This window comes from Muscardinus avellanarius, assembly GCF_963383645.1.
Source record: "Muscardinus avellanarius genome assembly, chromosome: 16".
Lineage (NCBI taxonomy): Eukaryota > Metazoa > Chordata > Mammalia > Rodentia > Gliridae > Muscardinus > Muscardinus avellanarius.
The window spans coordinates 34,599,222-34,621,025 of NC_137802.1; the positions used below are offsets into that span (position 1 = coordinate 34,599,222).

The 21,804-nt window shown below is 41.1% G+C and overlaps 1 protein-coding gene across 6 annotated transcripts in view; it reads left to right on the forward strand.

Moving 5' to 3' along the window:
* The window catches only part of BCAS3 (BCAS3 microtubule associated cell migration factor), a gene marked incomplete at both ends in the record, with an annotated part of 624,117 nt that overhangs the window by 251,171 nt on the left and 351,142 nt on the right, over positions 1-21,804 (forward strand). For all 6 annotated transcript variants that reach the window (XM_080712926.1, XM_080712928.1, XM_080712927.1 and 3 more), the window contains 2 exons: positions 2,021-2,186; positions 5,484-5,584. In XM_080712926.1, coding sequence (XP_080569052.1) covers positions 2,021-2,186; positions 5,484-5,584 — 267 coding nt within the window. The remainder of the gene's footprint in view (positions 1-2,020; positions 2,187-5,483; positions 5,585-21,804) is intronic.

Below are 21,804 nucleotides of genomic sequence, written 5' to 3' on the forward strand. Positions count from 1 at the left end.
ATAGAAAATGCCCATTTTTATAGAACAAGTAGGAATGTTATGTTTTCCCCATTATTTTAGTATTATTAAATTAGGTCGCTCACTGCGTTGGCCCTGGAGCATGCCCGGCGAGTTCCGCAGGGCATATTGTTGTTGGCAGAATGGCCCTCCTCTGCACTCAACACTGGCAGCCAGACATCAGCCCTTTCCCTCCTTATCGCCTTTCAGTGACCCTTTTGCTAGTAATAGGATCTCGGGCGCAGCAGGTTCCTTACCTAAGTGGGGAGGATACTGTGGAGGACACAGCTTTCCATTTCCTTATCCCATCTTTATTTTTTTGTTACCTCCTTAGGTTTAGTGATGCTATCGGCTGGACTTTTTGTTAGTCTTTGAAAACGTCTGTGAAGCTCGATTTCAAATGCTTCTCCCTTCTGTTCTAATTACCCTTTTAACTCGCTGCTCCTTTATGTCCCACTGGCTGGTCATTAGCCATTTTCTCAAATCAGCTGTAATTGATTCGCCTGACACAGTGATAAGATGACCCACCCAGCATTCATGAGTGATTTTATATGCTCTTTGGTTTACTTGAAACCCTGAAATCGAGCACTGAACCTGTTCAGGCAGTGGGGACATGTGTATTCCTTAGAAAGTCACTTGATTAGATCCATATTTAGTCCCTGACTTCTCCATGCCCGCCTGACCTTCGCTAACCATGGCAGCTCATGACCCTACTGAGAGGAAATCGGGGAGGATTTTAGTGAGGTGGATGCGTGCGCGTGTGTGTACACGTTTTTAATACATAGGATTTTTTCCCCTCACAGTTTCAGGTTTATAGTTTCTCTGTTTTAGAGAGAAATTTCATAGCGTCCTGTTCCACACATGCACAGCCTCCTCTGTTCTACACGCCCCCGCCATCAGAGCACGACGTTTGTTTCAGTCGATAAACAAACTTTGACACCTCATGTTTTTGTTTGTTTTTTTTCCCCTGAAACTTAATTTTTCTGAGAAAACTTTAAGAGAAACTAGGCTGTTTTAGGCATATAAATGGCCATACCTGCACTTAAATTGGTATGTCCAATGTAAAACCAAATCTTTTTTTTTTTTTTTTTTTTTTGGTGGTACTGGGGTTCCTGGAAGCCCTTCTACCTCTGGGCTACACTCCCAGACCTATTTTCACATTTTTATATGGAAGCAGGGTCTCCTAAGCCAGCACACGCGGCTGGCTTCGAACCTGCGCGATCCTCCTGTCTCCGCCTCCCAAGCGTGGGGATTACAAGCGTGCGCCACCACGCCCGGCAAAACCAAATCTTATTACATAGATTATTTTTTTTTTCACTAAGTTTTTCCAGGTCACACCTGGTGCCATTTTTTTTTTCTTCTTCTTCTTCTTCTTCTTCTTCTTCTTCTTCTTCTTCTTCTTCTCCTTCTCCTTCTCCTTCTCCTTCTCCTTCTCCTTCTCCTTCTCCTTCTCCTTCTCCTTCTTCTTCTTCTTCTGTACTGGGGATGGAACCCAGAGGCTTTCTACCTCCAGGCTATACTCCCAGCCTCTATTTTTTAAAATACTGTGGGACAGTGACATGCTAGACAAAAAATACTATGAAATATTTTTAAAGTATATAACAATTCAGAACCTAGTTGTATTGTTCTTGAAGTAAGTTATCTTATGTGAAACCATCGTGATAGCTTAGATTTATCCTTTCTCTGTAGTACTTGAAATTGAATCCCGAGGACTTCTACCTTTGAGCCACAGCCCCAGCCCTTTTCAGTTATTGTTTTGAAACAAATTTTCCGTAAGTTGCTGAGAGCCTTGCTAAATTGTCTTCGAACCTTGTGGCATGCACCACCAAGCCCTAATTGGATTTCCACTTTTATTAGTTACTTAACAGAGTCTCCTTGGCAGCAAAGAGCTATCAGCATCTGCTGAAATTCTTGCCTTTGCCTTGGCTCTCAGCAGCTCTGGAGTGGGCCCGAGAGTTGTAACCGTGATGCTGTTCCCTCTGTGCCCTCGTGATAGATCCAGCTCCTCTTTATCTGCTTATAGATCAGTCCAAGCAAGTCGTCTGTGAATCTCTCTACATCATCAGTTGCTATGGCACCTTAGTGGAACACGTGATGGAGCCCCGACCCCTCAGCACTGCCCCGAAGATTAGTGACGACACACCACTGGAAATGGTGACATCGCCTCGAGCCAGCTGGACTCTGGTTAGGTAGTGTCTGCATTCGCTCATTCTTTCCTTCCACAGCGTTTTTGAGGTTTGAGAGCTTAAAATTGTATAATTTATGTTTTGACATATGCACGCAGTTATGAAGTCCTCAGCACAGCTTGCACAATCAATCATACCCGAAAGCACGTTTGCATCCATTCATTATCTCTCCTGTGGCCCTTGTTGTCACAGAGCTCGTATGTAAATGGAATCATGAATTGCCTGGCTTCTTTCTTCTGGTGAAACTATAATTTGTGTCTTTCTTTTTTTATTTTCGTGGTACTGGAGATTGAATTTGGGGGCATTTTATTTCTGAGCTACACTCCCATTTCTATTTCATTTTTATTTTGAAACAGAGTCTCACTAGGTTCATGAGAATCTCTCTACTTGAGACTTTCCTTGAACCTACGATCCTCCTGTCTCAACCTCCCAAGTACTGCATGCTTGTTTGTTTTGTTTTGTTTGGTTTGGTTTCTGATACTGGGGATTAAACTCAGAGGCATTCTGCCTCCAAGCTATACCCCTAGTCCCTTTTTATATATTTGTTTGTTTATTTTTTCTAGTAATGGTGATTGAGCCCAGGGTCATTCTACCTCCAAGCTACACCTCTACCCCTACTAGGATCACAGGTGTGCACCTGGGTTGTCTTTATTTATTCCATCTCTCCACCCACATCTGGCTTATACATCCCTGCTCTTATAATCTTTTTTTTTGGGGGGGGGGTTGGTAGTAGGGATTGAACCCAAGGGGGCCCTACCTCCATGCTACACCCTCAGCCCTATGTTTTTTGTTTGTTTGTTTTTGTTTTCAGTACTGGGGATTGAACCCAAAGGCATTCCACCTCCAAGCTGCACCTCCAATCCTTTTTTTTTTTTTTTTTTTTTTTTTAATTTTGAAGCAGGTTCTCACTATTTTGCAGAGGGCCTCACTAAGTAACTGAGGCTGGCCACAAACCTGCGATCCTCTTGTCTCAGCCTCCCAAGTACTAGGATTGCAAGTATGTGCCACCATGCCCAGCTTTTTATTTTTTATTTTTAAACAGGGTCTAGCTAAGTTGCTGAGGCTGGCCTTGAACCTGGGATCCTCCTGTCTCAGCCTCATGTATTAGGATTATAGGTGTGTGCCACCATGCCAGGCCTGTGACTTTTTCTTTGCCAAATATTTTATATACAGTACAATGCAGACATTGAAAGTGGTTCCATAGGCTTGTGCTCCCATCCCTAACCTCAGTTCTTTTCACCATATGAAGTAGCCAGTACCAGGCATTCTGCATTTCCCCCTAAGCCTTTAGCTCTAGCAAGTTGTCAATTTACTTTCTGTCTTTATGGATTTGCTATGCTGGTTATTCAGTAATAATAGAATCATATAATACACCACCTTTTCTGTCTGGCTTCCTTCACTTAGCATGTTTTCAAGCGCCATCCGTGTTTGTCCGTGTTGTCAGAACTTCATTCCTTTTTATAGCATGCTATATTCCATTATATGTACATACCACATTTGGTCCATTCACTCAGGAGTTGGTGGACTTTTCTACTGAAAATTCTAGCTATCATTAATAAGAGTACTATGAACACAGTGCCACATATGTGCATGGATGTATATCTTGAAATGTGCCTCCATTTTTACTCTTTGCCTTTACAGTATCCTTTGACTTACACTGTGCTTCCCCTGTTTGCAGTCTCGTGCTCACTGAAAGTAGTGAGTAGCATTGAGACAGTATTAGGGGAAAAGAACCTAATAGAAATAGATCTGAAGTCTTCCTCTAAAGTGAGCCCCCAAGATACAGCGGTTAAACACTGTAGAAATGCCTAGTAAGAATCAAGAGTCCATCTCAAAAGCATAATGATTAGACTCTTTAGAAGATAACACAACGAGGGCAAAATGAAACCTGGAAATAAAACCTGCTCAATACAGTGCATTGTCTGGGAGAGAAAAAAATTGCTCCTGACATGTATGAAAGGAAAGAGACAAAAATGGATATGAAAATGACTCCTTTCCTTTTGACATTTTAAAATATTCTCCTATTGATTTTTGGAGGCTCCAGCATTCTCTGCTACTCCTTCACTGGCTGGATTGATCTGATCAATATCTGATTTATCCAGCTTAGTCAGAATTGGGCTGGACTCATTAAGACTACAGCAGCATCCTCCTTGAAGTACTGGCTTACTTTGAACTTCAGCTCTTAATTAGATCTATCAGGAGTCATCTAGCCCGGCGTGGTGGCGCACGCTTGTAATCCCTGCGCTTGGGAGGGGGAGACTGGAGGATCGCGCAGGTTCGAAGCCAGCCTTGCTGGCTTAGGAGACCCTGTTTCCAAATAAAAATATAAAATAGGTGTGGAGTGTAGCCCAGAGGTAGAAGGGTTCCATCCCCAGTACCAAAAAACAACAACAAAAAAAGTAATCTGTTCACACAGCTGTGGTTTTTTAAAAAATGTTTTATTGCCACATTATAGCCTCACATAATGTAGTTCATGATTTTTTTTTTTTTTTTTTGGTGATACAGGGGTTCCTGGAAGCCCTTCTACCTCCAGTCTACACTCCCAGACCTATTTTATATTTTTATTTGGAAACATGGTCTCTTAAACCAGCGAGGCTGGCTTTGAACCTGTGCGATCCTCCTGTCTCCGCCTCCCAAACGCGGGGATTACAAGCGTGCGCCACCACGCCCAGCATAGTTCATGATTTTTTAAAATACCATTTTTACCTGCCTCCTTTCATATTAAAATATACACATATTGTAAGAAGAGAGGTCTAAAACACCGGTTAGAAATTCCGCTGGCACTCTGTAGTCATGGCATTTAATAACTTCTCCCTCTCTATTCTGTCTTCTGAATGTCTTGTCTCTCCTCGTGGACAGTCTCACCCTGGTAAGGCAGTATCAGTGGCATGGCAGTTCCATGACACATTGCCACTTTTCAGTTCTTTTTAAGTAAGTGGCCATGTGTTTCAGATTTTAGCACATTTAATTATTACAGGTTCATTTGAATGATCACAAAGAGAGAGTGGTTTTATTTTTTGTGTGTGTTATACTGGGGGTGGAACTCAAGGGTTTTCTACCTCTGGGCTATACTCCCAGACCTATTTTATACTTTATTTGGAAACAGGGTCTCACTAAGTTGCTGAGAGCCTCACTTCGAACCTGCGCGATCCTCCTGTCTCAGCCTCCCAAGAGCGGGGATCACAAGCGTGCGCCACCACGCCTGGCTTTAGAGTGGTTTGCTATCAGTGTTTGTGAGAGATGTGGTGACTTACATTCTATTTGCTAAACTTAAATATGAATATTCTTCTTTGTTCTCAGAACACCTCAGTGGAATGAATTGCAACCACCATTTAATGCAAACCACCCTCTGCTCCTCGCGGCCGACGCCGTGCAGTATTACCAGTTCCTGCTCGCTGGCCGTGAGTGTTCTGATTGGCGTTTTCTTCTGCCATGTGGTTTTGTCATATCTTGTCTTAAAATGCTGACTCTTAGAGTATACATGCACCTTAGCCTGAGTCCCTAGCACATAGCCTTAAACAGAGTGAGGCAGGCATTTAATACAATTGTAATCAAACCTAAGAACAGGTGTAGTATGACTCTTATCTCCTCTGTTCTCCATCCCTGAATTATACCCCTCCAACAGTAGCCATTATGGTGATAAGAAGTACTTGGTGGGCTTTAGAGAAGTATTATGCAATAGCTGGGTGTGGTGTATGTGCCTGTCATCCCAGTACTTGGGAGGCTAAGACAGGAGGACCAGTGGCTTGAGCCCAGCATTCGCAGCTTAGGGAGACTCTCAGCTCCCTAGCAAGACTCTATTTCAAAAACAAAACAAGAACTGAGGGGTATAACTTGGAAGTGTAGTATCTCTGGGTTCCTTCCCCAGTACCACAGTAAATACATACATAGCCAAAATGCAAGGATAGTAAGATATAATGAACACTTTGAAAGCTTTCAGTCTGCTTCTAAAAAGACAAAAAAAAAGTACTTCACACTGTTAAAACTATGACAGCTTGTTTTTCTTTCTGTAGAATTTTATCTGCAACAACATGATGATTTCATCTCTTTAAGGTTGTTTTGTTTTTGCATTGCTTAGACTCAACCCCAGGGACTTGCACATGCTATACGAGCTGCCCTGTGCATCTGAGCTAGTTAGCGCGCATGTCTCAGCCCTAATATTTGTAGAGACTGAACAGGGTCACCACGTTTGGTATATAGAATTTTTTTTTAATATGGGAGGCATGAAAAGACAATTCATTATTTATTATCTGGTTTGTGTTCATAGAATTACAAATTCTTTACAATTATAATTCAATTTTGTAGAATGGGCTGAATCCTAATTTAACTTGATGGCTTTAAGTGCTGCATGTTTTTAAGAAACTTCCTAAAAATTGACATTGACATGTTTTTAATTGAGTTTTGTTGATCCCAACTCATTATCTTGCCTATTGTATTATGTAAAGAATCCTCAACTATTTTATTTCATTTTTATAATGTGTCACATGGTGGAATTAGAAAAAATTTTTTATAAACTTTGTTCTTCAGTTTTGAAACTCTACAACTGTAATAAATAGTTGGCAGTCCTGCTAACTCATACATGATTCTTATATGTTTGTAGTCACCAAGTGCCTACTATGTGTTAGGCACTTGCAATTTAAAGGTGTGTAGTGTATTATTTCTGTCTTCAGTCAGTTCACTATCTAATTCTAGAGACTGATATTTATTTATTTATTTATTTATTTATTTATTTATGGTGGTACTTTGGTGCCTGGAAACCCTTTTACCTCAGGGCTACGCTCCCAGACCTATTTTATATATTTTAAATTTGGAAACAGGGTCTCTTCAGCCAGTGAGGCTGGCTCCGAACCAGCGTGATCCTCCTGTCTCCGCCTCCCAAGCGCGGGGATTACAAGCGTGCGCCACCACACCCAGCCTAGAGACTGATATTTAATAAGTGAGTATAATGCAATGGGAGAATCAGGCATGGTGATGCACACCTGTCATCCCAGTACTGGGGAAGCTGAACAAAGGAGAATTGCATGTTCGAAACCAGCCTCAGCACACTAGCAAGACTGTCAGGAATCTAGTGAGACTCTGTTTCCAAACCAGAATAAAAAAGTTCTGGGGATGGAGCTTGGAGGTAGAATGCCCCTGGGTCCATCTCCAGTAACACACGCACACGCGCGCGCGCGCACGCGCACACACACACACACACACTGCACTGGGGCATGTTTGTCATGGAAGTTTATATAGTGCAGCAACACAAGTTGCCACAGCCCTCACAGAGGGTAAAATGTAAGTGTTTTTAAAGATTCATCCAAGAGGCAGAGTCCACAGAAATTCATAGTTCTAGCATTGTATATTTGTTTGTTTTGTACTGGGTATTGAACCCAGAAGCATTCTATATCTGAACTCTGCCCTCAAATCTTTTAAATTTTTAAAAAAATTTGAGACAGATTCTTGCTAAGACACTATGTGCTTTCAGCAATCAGAGACCCTGATTCAAACTTAAAATAATAAGAGTATTTTATTGAGAGTCTGGACATGACAGTATATTACTTGACTGTACCTATTAAATATGCAAAAAGTGGGCAATTGTATCAGAGGAATAAAAATTGGTAGAGGCAGTACTGGCGCCAGTTGCAAGTTACTGCCTTTGCCTCATTCACAAGAGGCTCTAGCCTTCTCTCAAGTCCCCTCGTGAAAGGGGACCTACCTGTTACCACACAGGTACCAGGGAGCCTTTTTCATTGCTGATGATTTACATATCCCTATTCAAAATCCTGGTGGGCAGGAGTGTGGCTTAGCAAGAGTACTTGAGTAGCCTGGGGGAGGCCCTGCATTCCATCCCCAGCAATGCAAAAATACTAAAGAAAAGAAAACCTGTTATTTCCAACTTTAGCCCCTTGATATATATATCTTTCTAGGCCTGCATTCAAATCTGTCTCCATAGAGCACTCCAGAACTCCAATGGCAACTTCATAAATGTTGCAAGCATTTTTCATCTACTTTTTTTTTTTGGATCCGTAGATCGTGTGAAACGGACTTGTACAAACGGCAGACATTTTAATTATAGTAAACAAAGAATATAAATGGAAATAGGAAAGCGACTCTTTCTCAGGGAAAGAGCGCAGGTGAGCAGGATGTTTAACAGGGCATCCCCATTGCTTCCCAGCCCTGTAACCATCGGAAATACCCTCCTGGTTGATAAACAGTTCTGGATGTGTGGGGAAAGGATGACTAGTGGGCCTGGCGTGGTGGCATATGCTTCTAACCAACTCAGTGAGATCCTGTTTCAAAACTAAGAATAAAAAGTAGGGCTCAGGGTGTAGCTTGGAGGTAGAATGCTTGGAGGTTCTATTCCCATTAACACACACACACACACACACACACACACACACACACACACACACACACACACACAATGGTTACGGGAGAAGGAAAGGAACACCTGTTCTAGACACAGACAGGTCTAAAAAATATTAAAAGCCAAATTGTATATTCTTCCTTAAAGCAACATTTCCTCCCTGTATTAACTGAATAGAGTGGCCATAACCGAGTGATGTGTAGTGAGGAGTTCTAGTGTCATACTGGATCGTACTAGAATGGTCAGTACAGAAGTCACGCCCGGCTTAGAAGTGACTTTTTTTTTTAAATTGGTGCATTGTAGTCATATATCATTCACATTGGAGTACAAGACTTGAGAGGATATACAAGCACATATCATCCAATCAGCCCTCATCCAGCCCCCATCCCATTCCCTCCCCCTCCCTCAATCCCATGCTTGTTTGGTGATTAACTTTCATATATTTGTTTATGTACTTCCTGCATTTTAAAGAGGCTCCGTCCTCCACTATTCCATACCCTCTGATTGGTCACATTAGTTGCTTCACTATAGGGCCCTTTCTATAGCTCAACCTCTTCCTGTTGATTAGGGGAAGCATCTGATTTATATTTTCTGTGATATTTCTCTGTGCATGCCGCATTGCAAGTACCGATCCCACTCTTGACGGTCCCAGTAGTGGCCTGGCTACCCAGTGGACTGATCCAGACCTCGCTGGCTCAAGCAGCGGCCTTGCCTCATGGGAGGCCCCAATTCTGGTCTCGCTGGCCCCAACACCAGCCTAACCCCTCAGCTGGCTCTGATCCTGGCCTTGGAGGCCGCAGTAGTGGCCTTGCCTCACGGCAGGCTCTGATGCCAGCCAATGGCCCCAGCACTGGCCTAACCCCTCGGCAGGCTCCTATCCTGGCCTCGGAGGCCCCAGCACCGGCCTAGCCTCACGGCAGGCTCCAATGCCAGCCTCGCTGGCCCCAGCACCGGCCTAACCCCTCGGCAGTCTCTGATGGCAGTCTCCGATCCCGGCCTCGGAGGCCCCAGCCCCTAGAAGTGACTTTTTAGTGAGTCTTTTGAACACGTTAAATCACCATTTCACAAGGTTAAAAAAGTCTAATGTCAGCCATTTTTATGGCTCAAATTAGTAGATTAGGTAATACTTATTTCAGTAAAAGATAAAATTTGAGAACCTATTATCCAAAATATATTTTGTCAGCCATGTGTGCTGGCGCATGCTTGTAATCCCAGTGCTTAGGAGGCTAAAACAGGAAATTGACAGGTTTGCGATAAGCCTCAGCTACATAGTAAGTTCCTCTCCAACTTAGTGAGACCCTATTTTAAAATTAAGAATAATAGCCGGGCATGGTGGTGCATGCTTGTAATCCCCGTGCTTGGGAGGTGGAGACAGGAGGATTGTGCAGGTTCGGAGCCAGCCTCACCCCTGTTTCTAAATAAAAATGTAAGCCAGGTGTGGTGGTGCACGCTTGTAATCCCCGCACTTGGGAGGCTGAGACAGGAGGATCACACGGGTTTGAAGCCAGCCTCAGCTACTTAGTGAGGCTTTCAGCAATTTAGCGAGACCCTGTTTCCAAATAAAATATAAAAAAGGTCTGGGAGTATAGCCCGGAGGTAGAAAGCTTCTGGTTCTACCCCTAGTACCACCAATAAAATAAAATAAGAAAGAAAGAGGTCTGGAGTGTAGCCCAGAGGTAGAAGGGTTTCCAGAAACCCCAGCACCACCAAAATAAATAAATAAATAAATAAATAAATAAATAAATAAATAAATAAATAAAAAAAAATTAAGAATAATAAAAAAAAATAGGGCTGGGGTTGTGACGCAAAGGTAGAATGCCTCTAAGTTCCATCCCTGGCACTGCAAAAGAAAACAAAATAAGACAAAATTAATCTTAACCTTGAACATAAAAACTTGGGGGATAGCTTATTAAAAGATACACTATGTGTGTGTGCATATACGTGTTACTGGGGATTGAATCCCATTCGACATCCTCTGTGCTATACCCCAGCCCTATTCTATATTTATTTATTTATTTATTTATTTATTTATTTATTTATGTACTCGGGATTGAACCCAGGGATATTTGACCTCCAAGCTACACCCCCAGCCCTGTTTTTTCTTCTTTATTTTGAAACACAGTCTCACTAAGTAGCTAAGACTGAGCATGAACCTGAGATCCTCCTGTCTCAGCTTCCCCAGTACTGGGATTCCATGAGTATGCCGCCACACCCGGTTCTATTTTAGTTTTTATTTTGAAACGGGATCTCAATAACTTGCCGAGTACTTCACTAAGTTGCCGAGGCTCTAAAACCTGGGATTTTCCTGTTTCAACTTCCCAAATACTGAGGTTGTAAGTGTGAGCCATTATGCTCAGCTTTAATATTTTATTTTACTCTTTGAAATAAAAATGATATACTCTAGTTACCTTTTCTAACCAAGGAATTTTGTGGAAATGTATTCTTTTGCCAGAAACGAAGCTGAACCTTAGAACAGACCAGTAAATATCAATCAGTTAGAATCTTTGTGTGTGTGGCATTGGGAATGGAACCCAGGGGCATTCTACCTCCGAGCTACACCTCCAGCCCTATTTTTTGTTATTCTTTATTTTGAAACAGGGTCTCACTGAGTTGCAAAGGCCTCACTAAGTAGCTGAGGCTGTCCTCGAACCAGGATCCTCCTGTCTCAGCTTCCTGAATGCTGGGATTACAAGTGTGCGCCACCACACCTGGCTGAATCTCTTTTAAAAGTAGACAATAATGTTTTCTGTAGTTGTATTTCAACCTTCCAAATTGTAAATTAAAAGCTGAGTTTACTGAGTTGATTTGCAAAAGTATTTGTTTAGAGGAAAAATAACATTTCCTCCTTTAAGGTAATTTTACCACAGCAGTATTTTTTTTTTTTTTTTTTTCGGTACTGGAGATGGAACCCAGGGCATTCTACCTTTGAGCTACACCCCCAGCCCTATTATTTTATTCTTCATTTTGAAACAGTGTCTCACTGAGTTGCAAAGGCCTCACAAAGCAATATTTTAAAGTTGCTGATGTTAAGTAGTTTTGTGTGGGAATTGCGTGTCAGACTTGAATTTCTTTCTTAGATAATCCATGGGTATGTGATTCCATGTGAATTCAGAGTTCACAGAAAACATGATAAAGATTAGAGGTTGTTTTAAGTTGAATAGATTCAAACCAGAGTATATTCATATCTTTCAATATTACATGTTTAAAAACAGAGTTTTATCTACATGCCACACATTTGATGATTCTCAAAAAATTATGTCAAATGAAAAAGCCAGCATTAAAATCTGGCATAGTTTTATGATTATATTATTTCTATTTTATTCTGGAATCAGCAAAATTATTGGGATAAGTAACAGATTAGTGGTGTTCACGGCAAAGTTAGGTATCAGATGGACTACATAGGGACAAGGTTTGTAAATAGTACACAGTTGGGCCTTGTGGTACCGGGACAGTTTTGTATCTTGATTATGTTGGTCACAAAAATTTAGATATATTGCAAAATTGAATAGATCCCACTTCCATGAAATGGATGTGTTATAATACCATTTACATCAAATTGCTGGCATCTGAATTGGACCAAGGGCAGTTTCCTAGTGTTGTGAGTGATCATGTTCCAGAACTTCACTAAGATAGTGCACAACTCCTTGTGACTCTAAAGCCACTTCTAAATAAGAGCTCTAAAGAAGCACAGGACACTGTGAGATGGGACTAAATCGGTACTGAGGGAAACTCATGAAGCTAAATGCCTGTGTTACAAAAAGGAAAAGTCCGAAACCAGTGACAAGCTTCCACATTGCAAAACTAGGAAATGCACACCACACGTATAATTGCAGCTACTTGAGAGACTGAGGCAGAGTGATCACAAGTTCAAGGCCAGCCTGGGCAACTTAGGGAAACCTATCAAAATTAATTTTAAGGAAAAAAAAGAGGTGGAGATATAACTTAGAAGGCAGAACACTCCTGGGATCAATCCTCAGTACCAGAAAAATAAAACATTTCAGAATGTGTATCAGTGAGCTTGAACACGTCAAATCAATAGAGAAAATCCAGTGGAACCATGATGTATTTTCTTTTCTTTGCAATTTGTGAGATTATCTTTTCTGCATGCTTACATTTTTTATCAAATTTAGAATTTCATCTAGTTTTATTTTTAAGTTTTTGTTATTTCTATTTTCTCTTTGACACTATATTTATGTTGACCACTTCATACTCATTTAGCTCACTGAATCCTTGTTTAATATCGCTCATCCTGGTTTTCCTGTCTGTGTTTAGTTTCGTAGTTCTTATTTCTGTGTCTTTATGTATATTCATTTTCCTGTTTTTAATCTTTTGTTAACTTTTCTGTCTTGTTTCCCCTCAGCCCCCAGTACTGGGTATTGAACCCAGGTGTATTCTACCCCTGACTATAGCCCATGCCCTTTTTTTTTTTTTCGTTTGAAATAGGGTCTTCCCGAATTGCTGAGCCTCTCACTATGTTGCTGTGTCTGTTTTTGAACCCGAAATCCCCCCGTTTCAGGTTCTCACCTACCCCAGCCTCAACACCGTTTTCATTTCAGATGTCACATCTTTCATCTCTAAAACCTCCATTCGGCCGGGCGTGGTGGCGCACGCTTGTAATCCCCGCGCTTGGGAGGCTGAGACAGGAGGATCGCAGCCAGCCTAAGCTACTTAGTGAGGCTCTCAGCAACTTAGTGAGACCCTGTTTCCAAATAAAATATAAAATAGGTCTGGGAGTATAGCCCAGAGGTAGAAAGCCTCTGGGTTCCACCCCCAGTACCACCAATAAATAAATAAATAAATAAATAAATAAATAAATACCTCCATTCGGGCCATTTTATTAAAACTTCCACTTTCTTTGTTGTTCTCTACATTCTTGACTATCTGGGGTGTTAGGAACCCACAAATCCTGGTATGTTAGAAGGGAGTCAAACCTTGTGATTTAGGAGAAACCATAGCACAAGTGGTGTAAAGAAACTCATGGAGCACTGCTTTTAGACCTCGAAGAGAGTGCGTATAAATTGATTTACTCATTCTAAATATCTAACCAGACTGTAAATTTTGTTATTATTATTATTATTATTTTTTTTTTTTTTGCAGTACTGATGATGGAATCCAAGGGCATTGTACCTTCGAGCCACATCCCCAGCCTGGTTTTTTCAGTCTTTTTAAATTTTGAAATAGGGTCTCATTGAGTTGCGAATGGCCTAAGTTTCTGACTTGTTCGCCAACTTAGATCCTCTGGTCTCAGCCTCTCGAATGCTAGGATTACAGGCGTGTGTCACCACGCCCAACTTAATATTGTTATTTTTGACAAAAATCTTAGTGTTTTTCATGCTGACAAGGACTAAGGTCTGTTGTGGGGTCCTTTTTTTTTTTTTTTTTTTTTTTTGGTGGTACTAGGGTTCCTGGAAGCCCTTCTACCTCCAGTCTACACTCCCAGACCTATTTTATATATTTTTTATTTGGAAACATGGTCTCTTAAGCCAGCGAGGCTGGCTTTGAACCTGCACGATCCTCCTGTCTCCACCTCTCAAGCGTGGGGATTACAAGCCTGCGCCACCACGCCCGGCGTGGGGTCCTTTTTAAAATAGCAGTGCTGTCTATTGATTTGTATGGTTTTTTAAAAAAGTTATTACTTTATTAATGTCTTGCACATCACCGTCATTTTATTTTGGCTTTTTTTTTTTTTTGTAATACTAGGGATTGAACTCAGGGGTATTCTTTCTCTAAGCTACACACCTAGCTGTATTTTGTATTCTTTATTTTGAAACAGTCTTACTAAGCTCTAGAGGTCCTAACTAAGTAGCTGAGGCTGGATGCAAGCCTGTGATCCTCGTGTGTCAGCCTCCTGAGTACTGGAATTACTAGCATGCACCACCACACCCAGCTTATTTTGGTCTTTTTATACAACAGAGTTGGTAGTGCTTTAAGCTAGTATTGAGATTTTTCTCATACATAGGAGTAAAATAAGAAATAATGATGCTTGAATTTACATTTGAGGAGATGGTATGGTGGTGCACAATCACAATCCCAGTACTTTGGAGGCTGAGACAGGAGGATTGCAGTTTTGCAGGCAGCCTCAGTTACTTATTGAAGCCCTCTATAGCTTAGTGAGACTCTGTTTCAAAGTAAAGAATTAAAAATATAGGGCGGGGTATAGCTTGGAGGTAAAATAACCCTGGTTTCAATCCTCAGTACGAAAAAAAAAAAATTACCTTGCTTCCCAACTAAATGTAGTGCTCCTGTCTTACTGAACACAGGAGTCAGTGCTATTTCCATTCGAGTACTGAGTCATGTGTTTGGGTTTAGATGGAAGTTATTTTAGAATATCTTATCATTTTAATGTTATCTTGATTGGTCATATGCCTTGCGCATGTTGCTAATATCAAATCGAAGTCCTCCTGCTTACACAAAGGAAATTATATAGAAATTGCAAGAAATGATTGCCCTTCTCTATCATGGATATTGTCAGTGCTGCGAACAAGCAATTAAATATGCAGCGATTTTCTTCCGAGCTGCTCCCCACAAATGTCACTCTAGATTCAAGCTGACATCCTGGGTTGCTCTGCTGCTGTGGTATGTACCAGCGGCGATGGAGGTGCACAGAAATATTTCCTTGCATTGTCCGTGATAAATATTTGCCCAAGAGTGGGTAGAGGTGGAAGTGGAAGAAAGAAATGTTTTTCTTTTGTAGAGGAAACTTGTAATGTAGGACTTATTTAAAGAGTATTTATAGTCCATTGTTGGCCGTGGGGTGTGTCCTCCTGAGACACTAGTTAAGAGCTAGTTAAGAAGCCAGTTAAGATGGAATTCGATTTTATTTTATTTATTGAGGGATGCATGCTTCTCTTTTATTCTCATGTCTTCCCATAGTTCTTCAGACTGATTGAAAAACTTTAAGGTTTGCACGTAGAGATACTGTTATCCCTGTATGTGCACTTTGACAGTTGGGTAGAGGACATAAAGGCCGTAGGGTACAGGGCCAGCTACTTGGAATTTTCTCCCAAGCTCAGGCGCTGAAATAGCGCGTCCGTCTCCACTCCCTGCAGTGGCGTAATGGGCTGATATTGGCAGGAGCTTGCGGTTTGATGTGCCGTCACTTCCATCATGAGGTTAATTGCTTAATAAATGACTAAATGGGAATTTAGGGAGAACGCGATGGCTGTCTGCTAGGTTAGTGGTAACAGGAGTTCTGGCGCCATTTCAGGGTCGCTATTTGTATCTGTCTGTCAGAGTTAGAACAGAGTCGTTTCTCTCAGTTTCAGCCTTCTCTATAGAATTTCTGTCAATTGTGTGACTCCATTAAGTGTGCAGAGGAAGTGAAAGCCTGGATGACCGAGCCACGAGGGGCTGTGGATAGACCCTTCCTTTGTCCATCCTCGGAGCACTGCATTAGGTCTCATTATCCATTTATAATAAGTGACCTCTGCCCCCTGGGTCACTGGAAAACATTCAATGTGCTTTTCTGACACATAAGGCACCTTTCTCTGCAGACATGAAACAATGGATGTCTGGCAGTCTGCAGGACCAGTATACATTGCAGGTTTTAAAATAAACACACACACTGGTGCCAAGTAGCTCTAGCAAATTGTTTTTTCCTTGCTTTTACATGGGTCATAAGTGGGCCAGTGGGAGCTGAACAGCTGGAAAACAAATATAGTGCTTCATTTCTGTTCTTTTCTTCTAATTACGAAATAGTGCCGTGCTTTTCCGCTTCTTTTTTCCCAGAAATGGATTGTCTCTAACTCCGATTTTGAATTTCCTGATACGTAACTACAAAAAATGGTGAATATCACCTTGTCTTCCCCTTCCCCAATGCAATAGTAGAAATAATGGCATGAATGTATACAAAATTGGCAATTTCAATCTCAAAGGCCTTTGGGGTGTGGGTGAGGGGAAAGGATCCAGTGAGGAGGGCAAGAAGAGTTTGGTATGAATTTCTAACATTCTACATCTCAATAACATGTAAAATTACAATGCACCCAATAAAAGGGTGGGTAGGCTGAGGTGTAGCTTGGAGGTTCACGCCTAGTTTCAATCCCCAGTTCCCTCTTGCCCTGTCAAGAAAAGCCTTGATCAATGGAATAAGACATTATACTTTGAAGATGGAAAAAAAAAAACTTACATATATTGAACTCAGAGAGCCATGATCTTTAGAAATAATTTGCCAGATAAACTCAGTGTGGCTTTTAAGGTTATTTGTGACAAGTTAAAATCCGCCTTCCAGCCCTCTCTTCTGCCCTAACTGCTAGTGACCACGTGTCCCCCTGAGGAGTTTGGAAAAGGAGTTGACTTGTCCTTTGGCACCAAAGTCCAGACTTGCTTTGTTGCATACATTTTCTACTTCCCAGAAAACTCTGTGTGTCTGGTGGTTGTTTGCAGCCCCTGATGTGAATATAATTTTGGAAAAGGTTACAGATAGGTTACTGACCATTGGCTATCATATATGCCTAAATGTAAGGAAAGTCTTATATGCAGAACTTTACACAGCATCAACTGAAGGGCAATCTTCCAAGAGTTGGAGTCTTCATTCTCAGTAACTGGGGAGGCGCGGTACAAGGCCTGTGCTCCACACTGACAAGAGTCGGTCAATTACCTATAGAATGTCGGCACCAAAAAAATTTCTGAGAACCATTCTTTCTCAAGTCATAGGAAGAAAGTTTGAGAGTACGTGCTAAAATTTTCATTTATACCTTAATTTTTAAAAGTATCTAAAATTCTTATTTTTTTGGTGGTACTGGGGTTCCTGGAAGCCCTTCTACCTCCAGGCTACACTCCCAGACCTATTTTTATATTTTTATTCGGAAACAGGGTCTCTTAAGCCACCGTGGCTGGCTTCGAACCTGCGCGATCCTCCTGTCTCCACCTCCCGAGCGCGGGGATTACACACGTGCGCCACCACGCCCGGCTTCTAAAATTCTTGGAAGTACAAAATTTCCATTGAAACCAGCTGTGGTTACCTATGCCTATCGTCCCAGTAGTTGGCAGGCTGTGACAGGAGGATTGCAGGTCTGAGGCCAGCTTCAGTAACTTAGGCTCTCTACAACTTAGTGAGACCCACCCTGTTTTACAATTAAGATTAAAATAGGTCTGCGGATGAAGCTTGGAGGTAGAATGTTCCTGGGTTCATTCCCCAGTAATACACACACACACACACACACACACACACACACACACACACACACATTTTTAAATGCATACTTTTTTTGTGTGTGTGTGGTGCTGGGGATGGAACCCAGGGGCATTGTCCCTCCGAGCTACACCCCCAGCCCTATGTTTTAGTCCTTGTCTTTTTGAAACAGGGTCTCCCTGAGTTGCAAAGGGCCTCACTAAGTAGCTGAGGCTGTCCCGGAACCATGATTCTCCTGTCTCAGCCTCCCAAATCCATACCTTATTTTAATAAAGCCCAGTTCCTTAGACGCGTACTCGTTTTGTATTATTTTCACAAATGATGGGATGTTTTATTAAAAATACATGAGATACAAGGATTGGAACAGTGATTTACAGTAAATTCGCAGCTACCTTTTTCATTAGACATAGATTTTTTTTTTTTTTTTGCCACAAATTAGTCTTCCTGTTACATGGTCTACTGCAGCCTGTTCTCAAATATTGGGACACAGGTGTTTTCTCCACAAGTTTCCACATTGAGTCAAGGCAGATTTTTCGCTCTAAACCAGTTACAGAAAACCCAATAGTTGTTAGTACTCTCTCCATGTCAAGAATTAATATATTAACTGGATTATAGCACTGTTTGACAAATTGCTTACTAAATACATCAAAATTGATTGGGCATTCTGTATTTGAATTGACAAATGGCTGCATTAGGAGAAGGAGGGAAATCCATTAATTATAGCTGCTCTCAACTGTGGGAAATGTAATCATATAAATATGGATTTTGCTAAAACAAAAATCTCTTCTTCAGAGCAGTGTTGCATATATGTGTATATACACCTCTTTGCCATTAATAGGACGGCTGCTCTTAGCTACTGTCCTTTAAATATTTAAAAAAAATTCTGCTGTGTCAGAACTGTGTTTCAAGGCCTGCTGGCAACACAATAATTTTTTTAAATACTCCATAAAATCCCAGGGAAATCCTACAGCCAGCCTTCCTGCTCAGTCCTCCATAGCCCTTCTCTTTTTTCATCTCGTGCTTTCAAATTCATATTCTTTTTCAGATTCCCTTACAAATTTGTTGACTACCCCAGCATAACTAGTTGTGTGGCAAGGCCTTTTCCTAGGAAACAGGACATCTAGACCTCAACGGTTCTGCATCCTGCACATTGTTATCCTGTCATTACTCTCTCTGCATAAATCTCATTTTCATTATTATATGTTGTAAATCCTTTTCAACTTTCAGATTTTTTGTGTGACTGCTACCATAAAATCTCACAGCTTGGCCTAAAACTCATGAACCCAGTCACGTGAGATACCAAAATTTGAAAGCATGGTCTTGTGATTCTTGTTTCATTCTAAATTTATGTTTTGACAGAATTTTTTTTTTTTATAGTTTGTAATCCTGATTATACAATAGTGGAAACAAAGGAAACTGTGCTATTCTTTGCAGAAGAAAATGAACTTCTTAAATATTTTAATGTAGTCTTTTCATAGTTGTTTCTAGGAATATCTAGTATAAATTCCTTCTCCATCAGGTGAAAATAGGGGGCGTGGGTCTAGTTCAGTGGTGGCTCGTGTGCCTGGCTGCATGAAGCTTGGACTGCAGTCCCCAGCACGGAAAACACAAATGTATGTATTGCTTTGATTTTTCTTATACTTTGTAATCCTTTTTATCTTGAAACAGCGGCCTAGGTATTTCTATCATAGCCTCTTTTAGTGCACTGATTATCAAGGCTTCCTTTTTTATATATTGTTTTTGTTTCTTGAATTCAAACGATTTGTTTCACTTGTCAAATGGTTTACTTTTGCCTTGATGGTCCCTCTCATCATTACTGAATCTCTGTCTCTGTCTCTCTGTCTCTGTCTCTCTCTCTTTTTGAGAAAAAGCCTCTCTCGTGATCTTTCTTATTGAGGTGACCAAGCAGGGATCCAGGCATAAGGGAGGGGTGAATGCTCCAGATTGTCTCTCTACAATTGGAATCCGTTCTTACTGTTGTCATATGGTAGGAGCCTTCTGATCATGTGATTCTGTGGAATTAGGTGGAGAGAAACACTGGCTTGCCTTCAGACCATCCGTTCCTTGCTTTTCTTCACTGCTTTCTGTGTATTTTATGTACCCATGAATGTATGTGTATTACGAACTACCGCCACATCATGTGAAGTTTAGGGTCTAAGCTGAATTATTTTTAAATTATTATTATTTTAGTGTTTAGTACTGAGGATGGAACCAAGGGGCATTCTAACTCTGAGCTATACTTCAGCCGATTTTATTTTTTATTTGAAAACGGGGCCTCACTAAATTGCTGAGGCTGCCCTTGAACCTGCGATCTTCCTCTCTCTGTCTCCCAGATTCGTATTCCAGGTGTGCTCCTCCACTCCTGGCTGAGTTGTAAGTTCATAGGACACGGAGGGGTTGCTTTTTTGTTGTTGTTTGTGTTTTCTTCCTGTGTACTCTGCTGCCTTCTGCACTCTTTTTTAGGCACTAGTGGTCCATCAGAGGTGATATCACATACACATTTAAATATCAACACAACAAACCTGTATTTTCTTTTCTTTTCTTTTTTTTTTTTGGTGGTACTGGGGTTCCTGGAAGCCCTTCTACCTCTGGGATACACGCCCACGGGCTACACTCCCAGACCTATTTTTTAACCTTCTCATTTGGAAACAGGGTCTCTTAAGGCAGAGAGGCTTGCTTGGAACCAGCTCTATCCTCCTGTCTCCGCCTCCCAAGGGAGGGAATTACAAGCTTGAGCCACCACGCCCGGCCAAACCTGTATTTTCTAAAGTGAAATGTTTCAGTTATTAGGGTCGGAAGTATCTTCTTTATCTTTCACTATGTGTTTACTTTCCTGTATCCAAAAGTAGGTAATTACACTTAGTAAGTAATGCAATGATGAATCAAGCCAGTATTACATACTTGTTAAGAATGTGGTCACTGGAGTCCTGAACTTAAATCTCCATTTGTTGCTTGGTAACTGTGTGACTCTGGGAAAATAACTTTTCTGGAATTTTGTATCTTTTTTTTGTTGTTGTTGGTACTGAAGTTACACCTTGCAATTTTCTTATCTTTAAAAAATGGAATTAATGGGTTCTAATTTGCAGGATTGTTGTTATATTAAATAATATTATCCATCCAAAAACATTATCCAGTAACTTGGATGGGAAAACATGCTGCGATGACCACCTCACTCATGATAGAGCGAGTACCGCGTTCCCCTCTGAAGTCTCTTTCCTCTCACAGTCCCGAGTACTCATGTCACTCGCTACCACAGATGCCGTGTAACGAGTCAGCAACAGGAAAAATAAAGGATTTTTTAGGGATCGCATCTCTTCTGACCTTATGACAGGTCATCTAGGCATAAAATGAAGGCCCCCACTGTAGGATTTTTTCTCCTATGCTCTGTTGGTAAAGCCTTGTTCTGGAGTGTGTGTGGTATTCAGGACTGAACCCAGAGACATCCTGCCCCTGTGCCTTTTTTATTTTTTACTTTTAAACAGGGTCTTCCTAGGCTGCTGAGAATGGCCTTGACCCTGCAATTCTCCCGTCTCCGCCTCCCATGTTCTAGGATTACAGATATGCATCACCACTCCTGGCTGGTAAAGATATTTACAAAACATAAATAGTATAAGGCTGCATTATATATGGATGAGGTTGTGGGAATGATTTTTGCAGATAACTCTTAGGCGTTTGACATTGTGGAGCTGTAGAGGAAGCTCAAACCTTGAAAACTTTTCTTCCTTTTGAAAAGATAGCGAGAAAACCTTACATGGTTATGAGTTTATTATTCACTGCCTCATTGCCCGCCCCTCTTAGTTTTGTTTGGGATCTGTGAAGTTTCTGCTTTATTCTGATTTAAAATAAGGGACACATCACGGATTCTTAAGGATTGTTTGTAAAGATTTTAAATGATGTTCCTATCTATAGGTTGAAAGTGTTGGTGTCATCAAGGTCTAAAAGCTTTTCTTCTCCTTATGCCAACTTACCTCTTTTGCTTAGGCAAGAAAAAATCTGCATCTCATTCTTCCTGATGTTTAATGATCTGGACTTTTCTAGTCTAGCACTAGATAATAAAGAAAAGAAGTGTGGAAAAATTGCATTAACTCTATGCAAAAAGTGTTTTTTTATTTTTTTTCCCTTTTTTTCTCTTCTTTTAGTCC